The following is a 24,617-nucleotide window of genomic DNA, read 5'->3' as shown; positions in this document are numbered from 1 at the left end:
TTATTTTAAGTGTACTTCACTAATGATCTGCAATTTTGACAGATGTTATTTCAACCATAAGTTACATTAACCAATGTTGGCAGAGCACAATCCAAGATAAGTATAAAGCAAGGTTTTTTGCTCTAGGATGGGGATATTTCAGCAGCAAAAAGACATCAAGTCATTATTTGCTAGATTACAGGCTGGAAAGAAGAATGCCCACGGCTGTCTACCATTTTAAAAGAAAACTAATCTACAAACATTACATGACTATAGTAAACAACTTATTCAAAACATATTTCGCTATACAGAATGAGAGTTCTAGAGCTGCTGTGTTCAGGCTTTTAATTGTAGCTTCTTGACTTTAAAGTATAAATAATGTGTAAGGATGGATAAGTATGAAGTGTTTACATAGTAAAAACTGCCAAACTGACCCTGGCTTCACTAGAACTCCAATACTTATGCACCATTAGATTATAAATGAATTAGTTGTCAACTCATGTAAAAAGGAAAAGAAAAAAAATTAGAGGCGACATTAAAAGTTAATAAAAAACCCAAATATTAATTTAGGCAACAGAATTCCAGAAAATCTAACAGATGCTACAGAAAGCCAAATTATTAAGCTAATATTTTTGAGGGCTAAGGTTGGATGAACACAAAATTTATGATGTGAAAGGTAATACTGTACTAATGAAACGTACAGCATTTCAGGCCTGATCCAAAGACTACTGAAATTAATGGGTGTCTCTCCATTTAGTTAAATAATAGTGGATCACTGGAAAACAAAATGAAGGGTACCTTGAGAAAGGGAGAAAGAACAAACTTGCATTAAATTTCCTGTAGTTCATACTTGAGTCAGAAGTCAGTGTATCAGCATAGTATTAAAAATAGGTAAACCATCAAATAAATTTGACCACTGCTTTATCAACTTCTTAATTGGTTGACCTGGGCTGTAAAGATTGCCATGATACAGTAACATGCTTCTGTTCCAAAATCAAAACACATACCTATAATTATTACATATTGGTCTTTAAAACTGATAAAGAAAAAACAACAAGAAAATCAGTGACATGTTGTGTAGTAAGCATGTGTAAATATTGTAAGTTGAAAATGTTTGTAAACTGTGCTTATAATGTACATAGTAGAATAAGGTATTCATGATAAAGTGGCCTTATCACTTTTTTTTGATTTGTTGTCAAGGACTCCGTGCTTCCGTATGGGATGCGAAACAAAATAGCAGCGCTCTCTATTTCCATTTTTAATGTACACCCTGATCCTTTGCCAAAGTTCTCTCTTACCATGGCATCTAATTAACCTTGATAATGCAATTTCTAGGCAGTCTCTTCAGAACAACATTTTGTAAAACCAGAACACAGTCTTTTTATCACATGTATATTTCATCACATTATTCAACCTCTCACTATACAACTGGAGCAGTTTCTAAGGTTGGTTCTCTTCCAGGAAGTTTTAGAATCCCCACATGCCTCTTTATATCAAGAGGAGAAACTTCCACATGATGCTGTTGGTTTTAGCTTCAAATTATGGGAGTCTTTCAGAAGAAAATATGTAATGGATTTGATTTCTAAGTTATTGTTTTTAGCATCATAAAAATCAATAGATATTACAAACAAACTGTCTACAAAAATTAGATAATGTTTTTCATTTTCTGTTTTTTTGGTAGAAAGATACAAAAATAATCATATCATCGGTATAGCTTAGTTAAGTCTGAGTTGTGAATCTGTGTGTGTGTGTACCAAGCAAAAATATAATTATGTTAGAAGCATGTCTATCAGCTGAAAAAAATACATTTCAGGAAAGACAGGTTCTGACAATTTATTTTCTAATTTCCTCTGTACAAAAGTTATTAAATAACTTTACTATTATATTTGGATTTATTTATACATATATCTAAATACACACACACAGACAAACAACCACCTTAGGCAAAAAAAGTTCTCTTATCAGAAATGCTTTACTGTAGGAGTTGTTAAGTATGAATAAAGCAAGGAGGCAAAAAGAGGAAGATATATCCTGCTTTCATAGCAATAGCTTGTTTTCATTTTTTTCAGCCCCAAAAGGCACCATCTTAAGACATTTACTAAAAATATTTAACATCACCTTAAAGAACTTCAGCATTTTTATGTCTTCTTATAATGAACCAATTTTTCAAGATAAAGTAATAAGATACTTTAAAACAATTGAAAAGATATTATTTATTCATGTCAGTCCCTTTACCCCTTCTCCAACCCCCTTGCAAAATTATTAGTGTGTACAAACTCATCTTTATAGTTAACTGTATTTATTTTAAATATCAAACCTATAATAATTAAGAATTTGATAATGATTATTTTAACATTAAAGTATAACTTGTGCAATACAGAAATACATTAACCCTTGCTACACAGTGCAGACCCTACAAAACAGAGGAAATTCTACAATGTGTTGTAACAACACTTCACCTATGTTAATAGCCATGGGAGATGCTGAATAAGATAACAAGAAACTTAGAAGAGAAGATTAAGAGGCAAAGAAAAAAGTAATAAAACAAAACAAGCATTTGGAAGCAGGCTAAGCATGCAGAACAGGCAAGAGATTAGTTTACATGAAGAAGAGGCAACTTACATGGCTGTTGAGAAGAGAGCTTCTGTGAGTAGACAGACCATCAGACTTTTGCAGTGTCTCAATCGCCATTTCAATCTGATAATAGATGTCATTAAAAAAAGGGCTCAAGATAAGATAGTAAAAAGGCTGATCAGAGAAACTTTGATAGATTGTTTAAAGTTCAATAGAAATTTATAGTTTGCTCCTGGCTACTGACTAAAATTTGTTAAAGGGCCAGATTCTGAAGTGCCTATGAAAGGAAAACGCAAATTACTTCAGCTGGCATTTTGTTTGCATATTTACTGCAGGATCATAGCTTATAAAGTCCAATTCATCTTCCTCCCCATGCAGGAAATAAGCACAAGAATTATTTCTGAGCTATACTGCAAATATTAAAAAAAAATTAAATATCTGGTATCTTTAAAAATGATAATGATAAAAAACAGGATTCCTGGTGGGCAAGAATTTCAGTACTCATCCCCCCTCCCTGCCCTGCCCAAAGATAGGGAAAAAACCCCATGCATATTTTGGACACAGATGTGAATCTGAGGCAAAATTTCTCCTTTTTCTTCACACTTAAGATTTATATCCTACTCCACTGAACTCAAATGGGAATTTTGCCACTAGCTCAAATAGAGGCAGTAGTTCACTTGTGGACCCTTTCATAAAAGCTAGCATAGATAGACATGGAGTGCAGGAACTAGTCCTGAGTAAACACTTTAATTTGTTCAGAATAATTTTGTCATTTTAACATGAAAATTACTATATATCCTTAGTTAAATATACAGCAGGACTATTCCCAATGCAAACAGGTAAAGAGCACACACCCACACACCTTTCCTTTTTTCAATTAAGGTTTCATGTTAACACAATTTTTGATTAATCCTGTAGTGATAGTAGTGTAGGCAATAAAATTACAATGTCACTGTAGCTTGGCAATGCTATGATAGTGAAAAGGCAAAGTTCCTTGAGTAGATGATATATCTTTTATTAGACCAACTGATTAGTTGGGGAAAAAGTTCTCAGCAAGCTTTCGGGCGCAGTCACCTTCCATCAGGAACAGGGAATCTCTGCTGGTCTGAGACTCCAAGGAATGAGAGAAGCTAAAAGTGTGGAGGGATGTCAGTGAAAATATAAATATGTAGGCATAGGGAGTCTCAGCAGAAACTCCCTATGCCTGATGAAGGGTGACTGTGCCCAAAAGCTTGCTAAGAGCTTTTTTCCAACTACTCAGTTGGTCTAATAAAAGATATCACATCTACCCAAAGAACCTTGGCCTGCTTATGTCCTTAGCCCAACACAGCTACAACCAAAACCCAGCATCATAGTAAAAAAGCACTGGGAATGAGAGGGGCACTGGAATGTATACTAGACTAAAAGGTATTTTCTTATTTTAAAGTTAAGAAAGAGGACAGTAATCTTGTTTGCTCATAATGAAGTACATGACTCACATTTAACCATGTAATGGAAAATACAAAAAAGTGGTATTAAGTTTACCATAACTTTAGAGACGTTTTAATGAGCTCTCCTACGCTGCTTTATTATAGTATTATCCAAAGTTTTTTTGCAGTCCAATTTAAAAGCATAAGACAAGTTCAATCAATATATAGTATTGAACTGAAAAACGATTTCAGATTTAATTTATTAGTCTTTACTAGCACATACAGAAAATTTACTGTGTCCTATTTACTTGAACCCAAGAGTAATGATACTTTGTTATTAACAAATACAGTATTTTCCTTTAACTTTACTATAGCATTTGTCTTTTCCCAGTGAACCTGATTTTGGAAATAAGAAATCTTTTTATTATATTATTGAAAATAATTTCTGATTATTATGTAAAAATATAATCTAACATGACAAAAATACAAGACAATAGGGGATCATTATAATCATCTAGCCTGACCTACTATAATGCAGACCACAGAATTTCAACCTGTAATTACTTAATCAACTACATGACTTCTCATTGGGCGGGTCTCTAAAGACATCTAGATTTGAGTTAAAGATGTCTAGTGATGAGGAATTAACTACATTTTAGGTAAGTTGTTTCAACAGTTAATTATCCTCAATTTAAACATTTCTATCTTATTTCCAGTTTGAATTTGTTCAGCTAGAACTTTCAGCTGCTGGTTTCTGCCAAGTCCTCATATTGTTGCTTATAGACATGATCAAGTAATTTCTTAATCACCTACTGGTTATATGCCAAACATGCTAAGTTCCAGTCTCTCACTGCAAGGCAGATTTCCCAGATGTTGAACCATCCTTATAACTCCTTTCTGAACACTTTCCAATGTTTTCAGTACTCAGAGAGTCTCAAAATACCATATTTATAAACCGCTAAACTTTCCATCGGTTTAGGTCCTTAATCTAAAGCTGCAAGCTGTCCAGTGTAGGCAAATTCCCATATATATGTGGAACCCCAATTGCTTCAGTAGGAAACGTTTCGTGTGTAGCAGCTTGCAGGATTGGAACTTAAGCTCAAATCAAAACCAATACTTTTCACTCTGATTCTGGAGAAAACCTGAGCGTTAGCTTAAGTACATCCATATTAAAAGGAGGGCTTAAGTAAGGGCATTTATACATGTGGTGCGGGGAAGGAGGGAGGCTTTAATTAGAGCAGCTCCGAGAGCTGCTCTAATTAAAGTGCCCGGAGTGTCATGTATATCAGTGTCCTTGTGCTGAAAAATGGAGGTGGGGCGCTTTAACTAAAGCTCGAATGACCCCTCCTCCCCCGCACTCCTGAAGCACATGGATAACTTCCCATACTAAAGCCCTCTTTTTAATATGGATGTACTTAAGCTAATGCTCAGGTTTTCTCCAGAATCAGAGTGAAAACCACTGGTTCTGACTTGGGCTTAAGGTCCAATCCTGCATGCTGCTACCAACGAAGCAATTGGGGTTCCACATACACATGGGGATTGGCCTACACTGGACAGCTTGCATGTGACGCTGGAGTATGGTAATTACCACACTCCAGCAGAACTGATTAATCGAGTCTGCTCTGATGCACTGTAATTATAGCATGTTGGAGCAGCCTCACTGCATGTGTACAGGCCCTATACACTTACAATTAAATAAGAGACAGCTGTTTTCCTAAATAATGGCCTTTGATATATTTGGAAAAGTACTTGATTTTATTTTAAAACATTTGTAAATTGTACATTGCACATGCAGCAAAGAATAAACATTATTCCTTACATTTTAATAATACTGTGTTAAAGAATTCTAGACATAGCAGAGAATGTTTGCATCGGGAGAGCCAAATGTTAAGGCAAAGTATATATAACCATATATTTGAATGTATGATCACATTTCTTCTCTTTTCTCATAAAAATACTAATTTAATGCAAAAAAAACCCCACTAAGTAATTAAAACATTTTGATTGATAATTTAAATATATAATAGTCTTGAAATTTAAAGGCATGGTTCCCACAGCAACCATAATCCAATGAGCAATGATATCTTATCACAGTGTACATAATCAGTATACGCAGTAATATGTGAGGACAGAGAAAAGGATGATAGTTTTATGGGAACTATGATTTTAGATTTCTCAATTAGTATGCATAATTTGTGTCTTTAAAATATTAGCTTATTTCAGGTAGCATAATTGTTACTAGCTAATGAGGTTACAATCAACTACAGTTGATAAAATATGACATATCATGCAATATTTGAATCTTAGAACTTTAAAGCTTTATACGATTTACTGATTTTAAAAGCAATAACACTTGAAGTTATCGTTTATGTGTTATTGCTCTTCTCACATTTCTGGCTGGATAATAAATTGCATACTAAATTATTAGATGTTTTCTCAGTATGTATTCAGCAAAAATACTTAAATATCCCAAATACATTTTGAGAGGTTGGCCCAGGAAGAGCTGATAGAAGAAAAATATTGAGCATTTTTGATGTATAAAAATAACTACAATGTATATTTCTGATGATTCAAGATGATAACAGAGAGAGCAAAAAGGATGACAATTAACTCCTCGGAATTTCTGATTTATAAAGACTCCTATGAATCTGAGCAGAAAAACATGAGAAATGGCATACAGGTCCATCTAGCTCATTATCCTGTACCTCATAATGACAGCTAATAGATGTTAAGTGGCAGCTATTTATGCAGGTCCTAATCAGACTGATCTGTCCACTGCCCCTCTTCCCCTACAGCTTCAAATATTCAGAGGCCCACAAAGGACTAATCTGGAGGGTGCAGCTGTCCTATGAACTTTAACACCCACTAATGGACTTATCAGGCATATATATATATATAATCCTTTTTAAAATCTGGTTAAACTGTCAGTTTCTACATCCTCCCTTTTATTATCTTTACCTGCTTGTTGACTTAACCCAGGGGTGGGCAACATATGGCCTACAAGCCGCATCCAGCCTGCCACGTGATCAGATCCGGCCCACAGCGGGTGCCTGCCAACTGATTGGATCTGGCCTGTGGCTGCCCTCGCAGCGCTCTGCAGGAGGCCGAGCCCCACCTGGGTCAGCCCACCCTGTGCTACTGCTCACGCCCACCAACCCCAGTCCAGGTCAGTGTGCACATCTTATTGGTGGGGCTGCTCCTGGCATGGCTGTAGCTGCCTGGAAGCTGCTCAGCTCCCCTCACCTCCAGTGGTGGATTATCCTTCTGCTCCTGCCCCTGCTCTGCTGCTCCAGGCAGGGAGGAGGTTTCAACTGGGCAGCTCCTGCCCAACCATGTGGGGCTTCAACTCCAGCTCCCAGCTGCCTTCCATCCACTCTGCCCACCTGGCATGAGCAGTTGAGTGAATAGAAGGCAGCTAGGAGTTAGAACAGGAGCCCCACATGATGGGGCTGGAGCCACTTACCTGGAGCTTTCTCCCCACTTGGAGTGGCACAGCAGGAGCAGCCACTGGAGGCAAGGGAAGCTCAGCAGCTACAGGGCAACTGCAGCTGCACTGGAAGCAGCCTTCCCCACCCCCTCATCTGGTAAGCTGTGTGCTGGCCAGGGCTAGGCTGGCAGGTGTGGATGGGAGCATGGCACGGACTGCCCTTGGCAGGGCTTGGCCTCATGTGGAGTGCTGCAGGGGCAGCTGCAGACCACAGTGCCTGGGCAAGCTCTGCTGCACAAACCCTGTACACCCCCTCCTCCCTCCCCTCACCCTTGGCTGGCTCCAGGGACCTAGTGCCCAGACAATCACCCCTCACACATGCATTCTCCCGATACCCCACACACAATCCCCCATGCATCCACCCCCAACAGGGCAGGGGCATGAAGGGAGTGGAACGTGGCTCTGCCCTGGGCACTGGACCCACATTGTCACTACCCAGTGATCCCACGAAGCAAACCTGGCCTTGCCTGCCCATCCCTTGGCTTCTGAACACCACTCTCCCCCCACCTGTGGCCCCATCCCACATAGGAAGTTTTGGTGATTTATTGCAGCAGGGTGCGGGCGAGCGCATGCTGACCTGGTCCACAACAACTCATCAAAACACCCTACATGGCCCCCAGGGCCAAATAATTACCCACCCCTACCTTAACCCCTTTCACTGCTAGGAGGGCAGGCTGCTTTTAGGAGATATCTCAAGGTACAACTCATGAGCTGCCATATGCCCTGTCCCTAGATATCTTCATTGGTCCCTCTCATTTGCAAATCACTTTATTGTCATGTTTTCAAAATTTTGCCTACTTAAGCTCTAAACCATATGACATGCAAAATATCTACAAAGTGCTTATCTGAGGGTCCCCAGTTGGAAGAACGTTCTTTAAAATGTATTCCTTATATTTTTTCATATTCTTTCTTTGAGGATCCAGCCCTCATCAGCCATCCTCTTCTGTTCCCTAGCAGAACAGAAATGCTCAGTAATATTTGTGAATATTACTGAGCATGGCCAACAGGCCATCTAAACAACCTGTAAACAGAGTTCCTTCTTCAAAAAAAACCATGGCTGAGGCTGCTTAGCAAACTGTAAGAAACAAAATCAGTGTGTTTCCATTGCATAGTCAAGGGTAAATAAAAGTGATCAAATAACAGTTATACTTTGCATTCACACAGTTCCTTCCACAGAAGTAGCTCAAAGCACTTTACATACTGGCAGAATCTACAAGTATGATAGAACAAGGATATCAATAAGCAAGTACGACTTATAACAGCGTTTCTCAACCTGTGGCGTCACATGTTCCCCCCAAGCCCTGTAATGTATTGCCTGTGGCCCCCCGCCCCCCACCCTGTGCCCCATAGACATGCCTGCAGGTAGCTGTGGGAGCTGTTCTCCATGCTGTCTGGCTGCCACGAGCATGTGTGCACGCGCACATGGTGCCGCTTGCCTGATTGCTCTCCTCCTGCTTCCCCCAGCCCCAAGCAGCCTCTTGCAGGCTGGAACTCTGCCAGCCTGCAAGGAGAAACCTGCAATTTCCCACGTTTATGTCCTTGAAAGGAGAAACCATTTTTAAAGTTTGTTTGCTCATGCAAGAATATACAAAAGGTCATGAGCAAACAAACTTTAAAAATGGCTTCTCCTTTCAAGGAGACAAACGTGGGAAACTGCAGGGGGAGAGCGGGGTGCCCTCACCTTCTCCCACCACCAGCGGCTCACTGTGGCCCACACTATCTCTCACCCCACCCCCTTTCCAGGGTAGAGCCGCGGCCTAAGATGAGTGGTGGTGGCCAGACCATGATGGTGGGGTAGAGCCACAACTCAATGCATGCTCAGTTGGTGGTGGGAGGAGGGCAGCACAGCATCCCCCATCCATTTCTCCTCATGCTAATGGCGGTGCAGCTAGCGTGAGGTGTCCCAGCAGAAGTGGTGGCAGCTGCCTCACTCTGTCCTCCCAAACTGGGTCCCACCTGCTGGGGCACAGAGGCAGCTTCTCCCTGTGCCAATCTAGCAAGGCTGCAGTCCAATGCCTGCTGTGGGCTCACAAATCTGGGGGCGGGGAATGTGCCCCAAACATATCCTCCCCTCACCACACTGCCCCACACCCACCCACCCTCTGCCTCACACACTGAGGGCTGGGGTCTGGAGGCAGCAGTTTGGGAGTGAGGGGCACCAGCAGGGCTTCAAGACTTGGGGGATGTTGATTGGGAGTGAGAGGCACTGGCAGGGCCATGGGGATGTTTTCTACTTAAACTATTTACTGGGTTGGGACTGGCTATCAATATTTAAAAATCGATCCTGGTACAAAAAAGGTTGAGAACCACTGACTTATAAGTCCAACTTACTCGTACACCAAGAGTTTTAGAAAACAAGTCAAACTAACACTTGAATATTTACTATATTGAATCGATAAACTAAAAGCTTATCTACACAGGGAACTGAGCACATGTCAAGATGTGAATTTACAGAACTCTGCTTTTAGGAGATAAAAAGTTATTCTGCATTAACTCCCCAGGAGAGCACTTCCAGTCCACTCAAAAGTGTCTTTGTGGAAGTCAAATTACTTCACTTTAAAGTGAAGTAAGCTACCCTGTACTTAGTATACTCTAAAAGTATTTACACTTCAGTTAGTGCTAAGTACCGGGGTTTTTTAAGTTTACTGGGCACATGTACATGAGATGCTACTATGCAGTTGTTACTAAGCATTTATTTAGTATTTGTATTAGCAAGTACTAAATAAATGCTCAATAATCAGAGTTACTGTGCAATGGCACTGGCAAATGTCTTTTAGGTGATGCTGCTGCATAATAGCTAAATAATACTGTACAGTAGTGTATTAGCTCTATTTGTGCTGCGACGCTACTGCACAGTATTTTTCAGCTACTGCAAAGTCAACGTCTTGTGTAGACACACCCACTGTTTACTAACTTCCCTGTGTTTTCCAAACTCTAACAGTGCAAAAAGAGGTCTTTTAGTTTGTTTCATAAATTGACCAAATCATGATAACATGGTTACAACCAATACTTAAGGCCTCCAAGGTCTGATTCCTAACATCAGATACTTCCACAGAACACAATTCTTAAAATGATAAGGAATTAATTCACAACAATGAGTACAGCCCATAGTGCTAATGACAATTCCTTCAATCTGGGTTTATTGGTATACAATTTTTTGGCCTCAGAATAGTAACTGCTCTTACCATCAACCCGGAACAACACCTGCACACCTCACTACAGTAACCAATATAATTAGATGATAGTGCAGGGCTTTGAAAAATGCTAATTATACTGTTATAATGTAAAACACAGTTGCATTAATTTTGGTGGCTTCCATTCTTATCTCAGAACTGGGCAGATAAAGCAAAGTGGAACCATTCTTTTAATAAATGATTCCACTAGGATCAGTTGGCAGACACGTTGGCTCAAGATCAAAGATGCTTGGAAATGAAGCAACAATGAACATCTAAAGACAGAGAAAGTCCAGATGCACAAGGTCCCATTTTCAAAACTTGAAGAATTCAATTTATCTGAGATTCTCTTTCAATTCCCCACAACAGACAAAGCAGTAGTAAAAGAGCTTTTTCAGATTATGTAAATTTTTCTAATGCAAAAGAAAAAAATTTTGGAAAATGGAAAGAAAATTACTAACAGTCTGGCAGTTTAAAAGTTCTTAGAAATACAGCCTCAAATAAATATAAACTATAAAGTTGAGTTTAAACTATTCTGTGGTATTTTTAAGTGAACACAAGCCTTAAGAACCTAGCATTTTTCTCAAAATTGAACCATTAAATATTTATTAAAAATAAGCACAATGACATAGTTAAAAGTATATAATAGCTACTGGTCAAGATACATGTCTAGTGGTTTGAACACACACAAAGGATGCATATTGACTGATGAATACCAACTTTATCTAGTCCTTATTTATTTAAATCAAAACTGCCAGTCAAAAAGCCCAAGGCTGAATCGCTTCAGTCTTTGTAGGTTTGTCTAAGCTGCGTACATTTTGAAGGTTGGGGGCAGGGGAGGTGCAAAACATCCTGGGATGCTAGGGCACTGAGAATTAACTTGAATCTGGAGGGGATCTGGGACAGAAGGTCAATAAACCAATTTAACCTAAATCAGTCTGTCTGATACTGCATCCATCTAGGTTTATCTTAAATCTGTTTTGGCCATTTTGAAAACAGTTTACGTGCATTGAACTTCTGTTGTGTTACAGATCTGAACCAATTTCTGATCATTTATACTAGTTTATGTGTAACTTCTGTCCCTGTTTGCAACCTTAATTTTGTTCCCTTCTGCACAGGCCTGCTTTTAATGACATTATTAAATACAACTTTTTCCAATACCAGCTTTTAAACTGGTTTCCAATCATTTATACCATAGTTTAGATGTAATTTCTGGTCCTAGCCATAGTGACAAGTGGATATCTAAAGTAAGTAGAATTCAAATAAGCATCCAAAAAGTTGCGTTTGATCCAGAGCTTATTCAAACTATTTTGCTTCATGTCTGCTAATCAGATTATTTCCCCACTAAACTTCCCATTTTATATTGTGCTATTGTTCAGGGAGAATACAGCTTAGTTTTCTGCCTCAAGGAATGGCCAGCTGATCATTTACCCAAAAATCTCCCATGAAGCAAACATTTGTGCATCACCTCTTTTCCTCTCATCTTCTGAAGGTAGACAATGAGTGCTCCATTGTATTTTTCTGTTGCTGACTCTTCCTCAGGCCAATATATAGCAACAGCATGACTAGTTTCTAAGAGAATTATTTATTATTTGTTCTAGTGACCAATTCCAAAAACTTCCCTCTTTGACTCTACTTTATTTATTCTACTGACATTTAGTAAATTATTGCAGAGATTATTTTCTCCAAAGGATTATTTTAGAAAGAGTTAACTAACTAGTTCATGATTCATGTCTTAAATATAGTTAAATCAATAGATCCTTTTGTTCATAGACAATACAGATCTATGGTCTTTTGAAAAAATGTGTAAGTACCTTGCTTGGAAAAAATTGTGACAGAGAATAAAATAAGAACCAATGACTGGAAGCTGAACCTGTAGCCAGACAGAAATCAAATACAAAATAAGGAAACATTATTTTACCAATTAATCACTACAGCAAAAACATCCTATATTAAGAGAGATTCTCTCTCTCTCTCTCTTTAGATGTCAACAAATAGGCTGGATGGCCTTTTCTCAGGAATCACTAAATTATTGTCAATGTAGGAGAAATGTGCTGAAATTCTGCGGTTTATGTTATGCAAGAGGTTGGACTAGATAATCAAATGGCCCCCTTGATCTACATATCTATGTATCTACTATAAAACTATAGTGGGTTGAAGATATTTATTAGTTATTTGCTTCCTTTTCCTATGTTCCCTTATGTAGATTAGAAAAACCAAAGCAAAAGAAAATTTTCAGAACTGTATGGGGAACTGCTTTTGCTTGATGATGCCTTTGATGCAAAGTGATTTCTGGAAGATCCTCATTAGTTTGGCTGGTATTGTACCCCATTTACTTTTAAGGAATTATACAAAAAAAAATTATTTTTTATGTAAAATATTTGTAAATAATTCCATTATATCCTTTTCTAAGGAATTTGATCCTTTTTATCTACGGAATACTCTTTAGATATTTGACATAGGGAGATCTGTATGATGGTGAATCAGGTTTTATCATGTAAAGAGCTGGTAGTTTTCTTATTACTCTTTCTACTGTAAGCCACAGCAACTCCACCATCATTTACTCTCCATCTAGGATGCAACATACATCCTCCTTCACTGTAATATTATTGCAGTAACCAAGAGTTAGGATAAGACAGTCCTACTACAAAGCAACCATAAACTTTCCTTGACCTATCCAAATACTCAAAAACCAAATGTATCAGTTTTACCTAACTGTTAAATTCTGAGCCCAACCTACCCACACACCAGTAACACAATATTGCTCCATCACTGATCTTGCTGCTGGAAATTCTTTGCAAAAATATTCTTAATAACACGAAAAATGTAATTTACTACAACTAAACAAGCTAGCAAGGTGTTTGATGGAAATAAGTTATGCCAATAATGGAAATGTAATGACAAAAATCAATGCTAACAAAACTTCTTCATGCATGATAGCATTCTTATTAGTGTGCCTACAGAGGTTATTTTTTAATTAAAGTGCACAATCCAAAATATTTCTAGAAAATAAAATGCTTTATACCGTTAGCCAGTACCAAAGCAAGGGCAGTGCCATCAATGCATCGTCACCAGGCACTGACTTGTGGAGAGAGTAATGAAAAGCAGCTGCTGTTGGCAGTCATTCAATTACTACTGTGATCATGGGAGCAACCAGAAGTCACCACTGCTCTTGTGCAGCAGGTGCCCACCCTTCTGGCCCCATGGGATGGACAAGTTGTGTGGGGTTGGTCTGCAGGCTGGATCCTGTGTAGGCTCAGTCAATGGGTGTGCTGGCCTGACCCTGCATGCCTGGATCTCGTTGTGGAACAAGCCCATGTGCCATCCAGGCCATGCATCACCACAGCCTAGCACATAGGGCCACATTATCCTACCCACAGGATTCCCCACAAGTCTACAAATGTGGCAGTAGGGAAGTGGCAATTAATGCTGCCACCAATCCCCTGCTACCAAATTTCTGGATTTATAGGGACCTGTGCAGGCTGGGTGACATGGCCCACAGGCTGGAGGTTGAGCACCACTGCTTAATACAATTCATGTTGTAACTTGAAAGGGACAATGTCATGTAATTTGGGCTTAACATTCATTGGGCTCAAATTCAGATTCTGTCAAAGCTTTACAAAAGGCAATATAAATAGAATTATTTTTGTGATTTAAAACAAACCTGAATTTTAAGCAGTCCCCAATTATTTCAAGATTATATTAATACATAAAAACATTAAAGTGAAAGTGTCTAAAAAGAAACCTAAAATGGTCAATTAGAAGTTTATTTTTTTGAAGTGCACAAAAAGTAAATAGCAAAGGGGGTGTAAGGTATATTAGATTTTTTTCACTTTTATTAATCGAAGATACTGTTAAAATTACATGTAGCATAGATGCTGTTTTTTAAACACCTGACTTTAAACATGACAGTGTCCCTTATGATAACAAAAAAAAAATCTAATGAAAAAAAATCAGGAACAGCCAAACTGTATCCATAACAAAATTATTCTGCTAATTATTACAGACATTAACTTATAGTTTGATTAGTGCAAGTGAATGATAACAATATAAAGAAAGTTGCTTGAGCGAACAGTAAAACAGAACTATGACAAAAAAGTGGTAGAGGTTATGATAAGCATACAAAATGGCAGAGAGCAAAGTTCTATGCACTTGTTTATCTCCATGTGAAAGTTATACAAATTATTTAAAGTCTTGAAAAATGATGTTGCACCTTAAAAGAGCAATTTTGAATACTATTTTATCTCTCAAATGAATTCTTTAGATAAATACAAAAAAATGTTATGATGATGTAGTTAGGATGAGGGTCACAAGTGAAATGAGCTCTAGCTATGTGAACTATAGTCAACTTTGCAATCTATCCCAAAGTAAAATAAACTGCTATGTTACCACCGTTTGCCTTATTTATTTATAACTTCTAAGTACAATGAAAAATTGAGTAGGTTTTTTACATTAGTTTATAGTTTGAGCTTAACCTTTTACATTTCAGTTGAATCCATAAATAAGAAGGGCCCAAAGTAAAAATTTATATTATAATATATATACATACATGCATACACACACACATATATATCATGCACACATACATACATACATTTAATATATATGTATGTATCTATGTATGTATGTAAAAACAGGAAATTGCAAAATGTTTATATTGATATATGTATAAATTTATATATGTGTGTATACCTGTGTGTGTGTATAACATTTTGTAAGTACTTGGTAGTACTTGGTTGGTCTGAGACAAAAAGACATACAAAAACCTAGAACTCTTGGTTCCAAAATGATACCTTTTATTAGACCAACTGGAAAATGGCAAGAAAATTGTCCTTTTCCGCAAGTTTTCGGGATCAAAGTCCCTTCGTCAGTCCCTGGGAAAAGTAATAAAAATAATAAAAGGTATCATTTTGGAACCAAGGGTTCTAGTTCTTTGTATGTCTGTTTGTCTCAGACCAACATGGCTACCAAGTACACCCCTGAGACATGGAAGATGCTAAATTTTAGCCGATTTGGGATTTTAAACTTCACTGCAGAGCAACAAGGAAGTTTTTTTGCCTCCCTGCCTCCCATCTGACACTTCCAGGGAAGGAATTTCTACCTGATGAACACATCAAAGAGCTACTCAACACAGCTCACAAAGACACTCTCATGGACCCAGAGGGACAGACTTCCATCTTCAGCTCCCTCTGTGCAAAAATGAAGTTTATTTCCTACCTATGGGAACTTTTTACCATCTTGTACCATCTACACTTTTCCCAGAGCCTGACGAAGGGACTTTGATCCCAAAAGCTTGCAGAAAAGGACAATTTTCTTGTCATTTTCCAGTTGGTCTAATAAGAGGTATCATTTTGGAACCAAGAGTTCTAGTTTTTTGTATAACATTTTGTAATACACACACGTGCATGGATAAATATACACACATTTTGCAATTTCCTAATTAATATTTTATTATAAACAAATGCACTTGCTATTCAATTTGCTTAACAGACATATAAACAAATACAACATATCTTAAAAATACTGAGAAGGGAGGGGAGAAACATTCGTTTGGTAATGAAAGGGCAAGTATATAAATGCAATTTATTAATGGTATTTTTTTTTATTCCCATTTCAAAATTCCTTTCCTATAGTAATGTAAAAAGGAACACACTGAGCCCATAAAGAAAAACAGCACATGAAGCAAAAGCAGGGAAATTGAGATAAGTAACTTGAAAAAAGATTTTGTCTGTACATGTCAATTATTTATTTTCAGAAAAAAACCCAAAATTCAGAAAAAATACTGCTTAAAAATATAGTCACTTGGGGAAGAGAGGGGGAACAAACTTTAAATTGATATTTATGCCCTTAAAATGCATTATTTTTCAAAAGCAATGTGTCATCTCTTAAGCAAAAATTACCAACAAATCTTTGTTGAATTCCAGAATATAATAGGAAAAAAGTCTTTTCTAAATATTGTGAAATGCTGCTTAATTTTTGAAAATTTTCCAGCTTGGTTTTTAGTTGCAAAATTTAACATGGACTTTTGATATTAGTAACACTTTTCTATTACGTTAAATTTCAACTTAAGCTTACTTCTTTCCCATATTTTAAAAATATTTTAAACGTATGTTTGATATTTGCATCAAATCAGTTGATAGCTTGCCCCTAATCCTTTTCCACTTATTTGATACTACTGTCAACTTAGAATGCTGAAATTCAGGAATCATGCTATTTCATTCAATAGCAGAATGGTTTCATCCCCCTTAAAAGTAGCGTTATACCTGTACTGGTTTGATTAGGTAAGGGAAGACCACGAGTGTAGTAGAAGAGAAGTTCATATTCAGATGTAAATATAATAGTTAAAACAACACAAAAATTTACTTGCCCTTTAAGTTTATTTTTCTCGAACACCAATTTTCAAATTTCTGTCAGTGTAGGAGACCCTCCTTACTCCTGTCTATCGGAAACTCTTCTAGTTCTGACCATTATTTTGTAACTCTAGGAGTCAAACTAAAATGACCATAGAACTAGCTTGTGACATTGGAAAGTACAAATATGTCAAACTTGTTCAGTTTCACTGTTCTGGACTACAAAATACATCTTTTCCAGGGGTGGAGTTAATGCAGAAAAAGCCAGAAAGTGAGAGAATGTATGGTTATATATATTTTTTAAACTGAAAAAGTCTGATTTATCAGTACTATTCCTTTAAAAACTACCTATTACATACAAGTACTGCAAAATTCATAGAAATGTTAGACAATAATGTATTTCCTTTAGCGTTTACAAAAAATATACAGAATCTCAGCTGCTGGCAGAGGCTTTGTTTTCCCACTCTTTCAGAGTATTATGATTTAGGGTACTCATTCAATGAGTCACAGTTCTTTTATTACAGTTTTGTTAGAGCATTTGCTATATATGATGCTACAGTTCTGAGCTCCTCATTCCAAATGGGTGACATTTAAAAGACTGATACTGTTAGCTGAGTTTCAACTGATTTAGGGTGCTGACAGACTGGGGTGGGGGGACCACACCACTTTACCAGCAGAATCATGTCATTTTGACCTGGCTCTCCAGGTGTCTGTACAGCTCACATGCTTCAGCAGGACTTTCTGGCACTTTTATCTAATACATTATTATTCATTCAATCAGCTATTAGATAAAAGTGCCAAAAAGCCCCGCAAAAGCATGTGAGCTATACAGATGCTGGGCAAACTGGGACAAACTGATGCAATTCCTCTTCTGGGCATGTGCTGCATTCAATACAGGGGTGTGCCGAGCTGAAAGTAAAACGCAGGGGGTTTTTTGACCCCATGTTTGTAAGCACTGTTAGTGTCTCCAAAACTAAATCCCTTATTTTTTTTTGTAGTTTTTGGATTAATCAGACATCAGTACTATCAATCTACTCTGTGTCTTGATCATCTTCTTTGAGACATTTTTCAGTTTGCCCTTGTTTACTCTCTCTTTCTCAGATACTTTTTTCTTTTAAGTTTTAATCTCTATATCCAGGCTCAAGCATTCTCCAAATGTAGATAGAAATGTACATTAAGGCTATTCAGCAAGGATACAGTAAATATAAACCCATTTTTATCAATGAGAATTAGGACTGATTAAGTTCTTAAAAGAAAAGACAAGAAAAGAAAAGAACATATCTATTATATTTTCATAAGGTTGCCCATCACCAGGCTAACAGAGTACATCTTCCCACCTGTTTGAGACTCCTACCACAATGGGGTTCTGATCTTATGGGAGGTACCATAAATAATTATAAACAGAATTATTTTAACAGTTAATATAACAAGACTATTCAGAACAGGTGCTAGGTTGAAATATGTTACAAAGCTAGCACCTAAAATGGATTCAGAAAATCCAGTGTATGAAATCCAATTACTTACATACATACAAATAGTGACATCAACTATAACATTCAATACATAAATAAAGTATATTTTTGGTGATATAAAGTTATGTTCCTTTTCCACAAAGCAGGGAAAAATTTCCAAGGCTCCAATCTTTCAAATTATCATGCTCATGATCAAGTTTATGCATGTGAGCAGTCTCAGTAAAGCCAATGACATTACTTACACACACAAAGTTAAGGTCATTAACAGGTGTTAACAGGATGGGGGCCATAATTACTCTTTTGTCAACACATTACTTCCATATTTTTTTTTCAGAAAGCATACATTGTCATAAAAGAGCACAAGAAGGACTAAGAAACTACCTCTAAAGATTTACACAGTTCTGAAGTACTTACTGTAGCTGGGGAGGCCCGGGTTGTGTGTGTCACTGAATGACCAGAATTTTCCATTGAATTGCCAATCAGATAAGTCCCTCCTGTGCTGCTAATGAGCTGTCCTCCTGTGACACCCATCTGAATTCCTCCAGTCCCCACCATACTATGGGAGGAGACCACTGTTGTCACCTGTGCAGAACTTCCTTGCGTATCAAAGTAGTTCCCCCCAGTGTTTTGGCTGTACATCTGGGTTTCTGTGTAAGGATAAGTTGTTGTTCGGCTTTAGAAAAAGAAAAAAAAAAAGAGTATTTATTTGTATTCATTGTTTGGGGAGTGCAATGGTATAACTGTGGAAATGAATGTAAAACAGCTGCAACAAAATGAAATAAGACTGATGAACAACCCTTGCCCCCAGAGAAAAAACATCTAGCAGTATCAAAGCACCAAGTAACTCATATAAATCTAAAAAGAAATAAGCTAAGAACACCTGAGAAGTAAAAGGTATATGGGAGTTGAGGAGAGAACTAATCCAATATGATTATCTTGTAAAACAACATATTAATTCCCATCCATTTTCACCTTTTAAAAGCCTTTTGTGCAAATCACCCTTTTCTTCAGATTATATTTATTTTATATAGCTGTGCATGCTGCTAAAGTGCAAACAAGACACAAATCCTGTGTATAGATGTTCCAAAGCATCTGTTTGCATTTATTTTAAATTCATTAAAGCTTGAAAGGAAAACTTAGTAGGGAATTAAGAAAGCTATGCTTGAAATTCTGAATGCATTTGTATTTTTATATATGTCATTATATCTTACAGGTGTAAATTAAAAGCTAAGATGGGACAACATATATACAATATGGCAGCATTATGATAAAAAAGGTGTAAGTAATAAAACTAACAGTGAGAAAATACTGTTCATGGAGATGGGAAAAATAAAATTGGGAACTGATACCAATACTTGAACTTACTCCCTTCAGAAATTGTGATAAAAGGCATATTTGTACTGCATTAACCAGGTACCTTTACAGACTTTGCACCCAACTGACAACCCTTTTATGAAATACTGTTCTTAATTTTACATTTGTAATAATTTATATTAGATTGTTACCCTTTTTAAGTAATTTATATTTGTTTGCATGCATTGCAATGAACATTTTCAAAATCATGTAGTTATCAAAAGGCAATTAAATAAATGTCCAATCTACAAATGTTTAGAAGGGCCCCTGTAGTAAAAAATGTTTTACACAGACTATTAGAAAATCAAAAAAGGAAGACAACAGAAGCACACAGAAATTAGGAAATGTAAGAATGAAAAGTACTTGTACAGAGATGTAACTAATGAGTTTTGCACTCTGGCCAAAACTCCCTTGAGCCCTAGGGGAAGGAAGGTGTGAGAGCAGGGGAATAAGATGGGAAGGGGGAAGGAAGGTGGTCAGCCTTAGAGTAGATAGGGGGTATGAGAGGACACCATTCTTGTGCTCCCGCCAAGTTGGCGCTGAAGACTGGTGCCCCTCCCCCCTGCATTTACACTACTGGTCTAAGTACAGACAGTCACAAAGCCCAAGGCTGAATCGATTCAATCTTTACAGGTTAGTCTAAGCAGTGTAGATTGAAGCAATCAGCAAGTGAACAGACATTCACTTTGAATTCTGGAAATGCAGGCACATGGCCAAGGCCAGAAAAGCTGGGGGGTGCTAGAGCATGCCTCCCTGCTCTACTGGAGCAGACAGCTTGGGCCAAGGCTACTCTGCCCACCCTGCAAAGGGAGGTTTGCAGGGAAGGTGCAACGCATCCTGGGATGCTGGGGTACTGTGAGCTAACTTGAAACTGGAAGGGATCTGTGACAGAAGTTCAATAGACTGATTTAACCTGAATCAGTTAAGTTTGATAGTACATCCATCCAGATTTATCTTAAACCAGTTTCAGCCACTCTAAAATTGGTCTATGTATACTGAACTGCTGTTGAGTTACAGATTTGAACTGGTTTCCGATCACTTATACTGGTTTATGTGCAACTTCTATCCCTAACCCTGTTTTGCAACCTTAATTTTGTCCCCTTCTACAAAGGCATTAAAATACTTTCTGTAATGACATTATTAAATACAACTTTTTTTTCCACATGGGCCATCAGGAGTGCCTTATTCCAGGGCTTTCAGGTCTTCAGCAGAAATCCAGCCTCTTGTGTTTGTCAATTTTGTATCTACAGAACTGGAAGTCATACCTTTTCTGCATAACTGCCCTGCAGAATCTGACAGAAGTTATGTTTCTGGGTATTACACTTGCAAAGAAAAGCTCAAAAAATGTGAATCAAGTATAAATCAATGCTGTAACATCTGCCTGTGTCTGCACAAACCATGAAACAATAGAAGAGCTTTGGGAAGCAAGACCTGCTTCATTCACCTCAATGAGTCATTCTATGGCTATGTAATCTGGCATTTTCCTAAATTGCCACAGAGTTCAACTTTTGTGTGACAGAATTCCTCATTTTACTAAGGCTGGCCATTAAATACTCTTTTTCCTATTTCCCACCTGAACTGGAACCCATCTGGCTGCTGCCTCTTGCTTTCCAACCTTCTCAAAAAGGGGAAATTAAATGAATTACAGTTCACGCTGCCTACACTGTTCCAAGAAACTGGGCAGCACAGGGCTGAGGAACATCAACTGGAGTCTAGTATTCAGCCATGAAGTTGAAGACAGAACCATAAGGTGACAAGTCAGGCAGCACAGGGTGGACCAACAGAGACTTGGAGAGCTAAGAAATAAACTGCAGAAGCTGGTCACTAGCCCTCCTTACTCAGCACATATGAAGAGAAAGAAGCTCAGTTAGGTTATATAAACATTTTGAGAGTTAAAGCCTCCCATGGAAAGGAGTGGAAGAGGACTGGCTAGTAGGCATGATAAAAACCTCCATCTTTGAAAATAGTCCTGGAGATCAACAATCGTCAACAAAGCTAACATTAATGAATATTTTTAACTCTGAGTCACAGCTCTGCATGTTTTTGTGAGGGGTAGGAACAAAGAACGTTTCATGATTATAGAATAAATTTATATTGCTACAAAAGTTAGCATGGCTGCTGTAAAATTTGGCTTTGCTTTGTCACACTATAAAGAACCCTGAACATAGGCCTCTTTTAATGGAACAAAACGAGTAACTGTAAGCAGACTCTATGGAATAGCTGTTTAGAAGGGAAAATAAAACATCTTATCAACAGGTTACACAATTCAGGAAAAAAAAAGGAAAGTTACACAATAGTTCGAAGCTTTGGGTACTGTTTCTATTTGGAGGAGATTCGGCCCGATTCGGAGGCTAAATCTCCAAATCTGGATTGAATTGGGAGACCAATAAAAAGGTCCAAATTGATCTGGAAAAGATTTGGAGGAAGATTCGGAGATTTGGGTAGTCCCCACTCGCCGCTGCAGGGAGCTGGACCCGGGCGCCATGCCAGTAAGTAGGGGGAGGGGTGTAGGGGTGGGGGGAGACCAGGCCCCATCCCCTGCCTGCTCCCCCAGGTCCCCTGAGCATCCCCCAACAGCTTTCCCAGCCGTATCACTGGCTACCCCACCTGGCCTCAGCATCCTGGCTCTTTAAAAAAAAAAAAAAGGCCCGCGCTCATCAGCTGCTGCAGACACCATCAGGTCTTCTGGGGGCTCATGGCAGAGCTCCCACCATGCAGTGCGGGGCAGTGGGGTGCAGCAGGGATTGCCCTCCCGCCTGACAGAAGCCTGTGATTGTGAGGCTTTTTTTTTTGTTTTGTTTTTTAAAGAGCTAGGATGCTGGGGCCGGGCAGGGCAGACATTGACAGGGCTGAGAGCGCGGGTGGGGGATGGGGCCTGTTTGAATCGGAGATTTGGCTGATTCGACGGCAGCTGAATCTCCAAATCAGATTCGACCAAATTGATTTGGAACAGCGATTTGAATCACCACATCGAATCACTGTCCCCCAAATCGGCCGAATCCAAATGCAAAGCAAATATTAGCCACTTTGCACAGGCCTATTACATAACATCTTTGGGAACTGGCCAAGATGCTGAAGCCACTTGTGTGTTTTCAGAGACATAATTTCCTTAATAATTACTCCTACATTTTGTAACATCCAAAGCTACCATCCATTTGGCATAAAGAGGACTGGGTAAGTTTCTGACTCTGCTTTATCAACACTATTTCCTAATCATTTAGAATAGTCCATGTTGGTAAATGAAAACCTCTTCTTTCTGCAGGAAAGGATTGAGCACATCAGCATGAACTAAAGACCAGTGTGTATACAACTAGAACCAGCAACAGAAAAACAATGAAGCTATGAAAAATAAACAGGTTTTTAAAAAGAAAATAACCTGCACTTGATTTATAAATGAAGTAGAAGAGCAAGTGCTCAATAACAAGTTTTCCTTCTCTAGATTCTGAAATTCACCACCTTTAAAACAACTACAAAATACATTGGGTCGGAACTTATAAACTACATTGCCACTATACTAGGACCATCATGGGCTCCCTCTGGTTTCCCCTTATTCTTCAGACACCCTTTACAAGCCAAAGAAGATGCTGATCTGAAACCAAAAGGACACTCAAGAGAGTTGAGGACAATGAGCTGGAGATTTTTGTACAAGTATTTCTTATTTTGCTTTTTCATGTCTAAGGGCCATGGTAAACACTACATGTAGTTCTGCCACATATATACAACATAACACAAGGCAGGCCAATTTTTGGTACCATAAAATGGCAAGCCAACCACACATAGATCTTCCACTTAAATGTGAAACATTTTTGTGGCTGGTTTGTATGGCTGGTTTGCTGGTTTGAAATCCAATGTGTGGCATTGAAATTCAATGTGTGGGATGTCCCAGACCTGGGGCTGCCCCATCTAGATCCTGACAATCAGCTGCTTTTGGGAATGGGACATAAAATTCCTCAGACCCCAAACACATAACTGCTTTAACATCTGCCAGCAGCTTAAAGTATAGATAGTGACTCTTTTACAAACCATATGCAGAATGTTTTGTTTTTTTAATTACCATCATTATCATTAAATCAGAGTGCCAACAGCATTGGCACAATAGACAGAGTGTGCTTAAGATTAAAATCTAGCTCATTGACAAATCTCAAAATGTAACTGATAATGAAGAGGTATCTATGAGCAGGGCTATTTCCTGCAGGGTGCCCCAAAAATCATTACTGGTCCAATGTCACTTAAAACCCCAGAGGAGAGAGCTGAAAGGGGGCACACTGTGAGGAAATGGTTTATAAGAAAAAAGGAAGCAACCTGTGATCTGAACAGCCTGCTACATGGAGGGACCGGACAGAAGGATTTTGTTTTGTTTGAAGCATGATTGGGCGGTGAATGTCAAGGGCTATAGGCTGTACAGGAGGAACAGGATAGGAAAGAGAGGGGGGGAGTGGCATTCTATATCAAGGAGGAATACACATCCTCGCTAATTAGTAAAGAGCCAGGGGAGAAGCACTCTGAAGTGCTTTGGGTTAGGGTTCAAGGCAAAAGAGGGGAAAGGGACCTAACGGTGGGAGTTTACTATAGACCACCCAACCAAGGAGAGGAGCTTGACCAGGAATTCTTGGGTCAGCTCACCGAGGTAGCGAAGGCTAAGGATGTGGTAGTCATGGGGGACCTGAACTTCCCAGACATCTGCTGGGAGGAGCAGTCAGCCAGGTCTGAGTGTTCCCGTAGGTTCTTAGACAGAGTCCAGGACCTTCATCTAACCCAGGAGGTGCACAGCCCCACCAGGGGGGATGCCTTGTTGGACTTGGTGTTGGCCACAGGCGACG

The 24,617-nt window shown here is 38.5% G+C and overlaps 1 protein-coding gene across 6 annotated transcripts in view; it reads right to left on the bottom strand.

The window, feature by feature from the left end:
- Positions 1-24,617, bottom strand: part of RFX3 (regulatory factor X3) — a 263,571-nt gene that overhangs the window by 65,298 nt on the left and 173,656 nt on the right. For 5 of the 6 annotated variants that reach the window (XM_025206198.1, XM_025206200.1, XM_006025413.3 and 2 more), the window contains 2 exons: positions 18,859-19,117; positions 2,602-2,676 (listed from right to left, as the gene is read on the bottom strand). In XM_025206198.1, coding sequence (XP_025061983.1) covers positions 2,602-2,676; positions 18,859-19,117 — 334 coding nt within the window. The remainder of the gene's footprint in view (positions 1-2,601; positions 2,677-18,858; positions 19,118-24,617) is intronic. The other variant, XM_025206201.1, reaches the window with a different exon arrangement.

This window comes from Alligator sinensis, unplaced genomic scaffold (genome assembly GCF_000455745.1).
Source record: "Alligator sinensis unplaced genomic scaffold, ASM45574v1 scaffold392_2, whole genome shotgun sequence".
In the NCBI taxonomy this organism is placed as follows: domain Eukaryota; kingdom Metazoa; phylum Chordata; order Crocodylia; family Alligatoridae; genus Alligator; species Alligator sinensis.
This window is presented reverse-complemented; position numbering and strand designations above follow the sequence as displayed.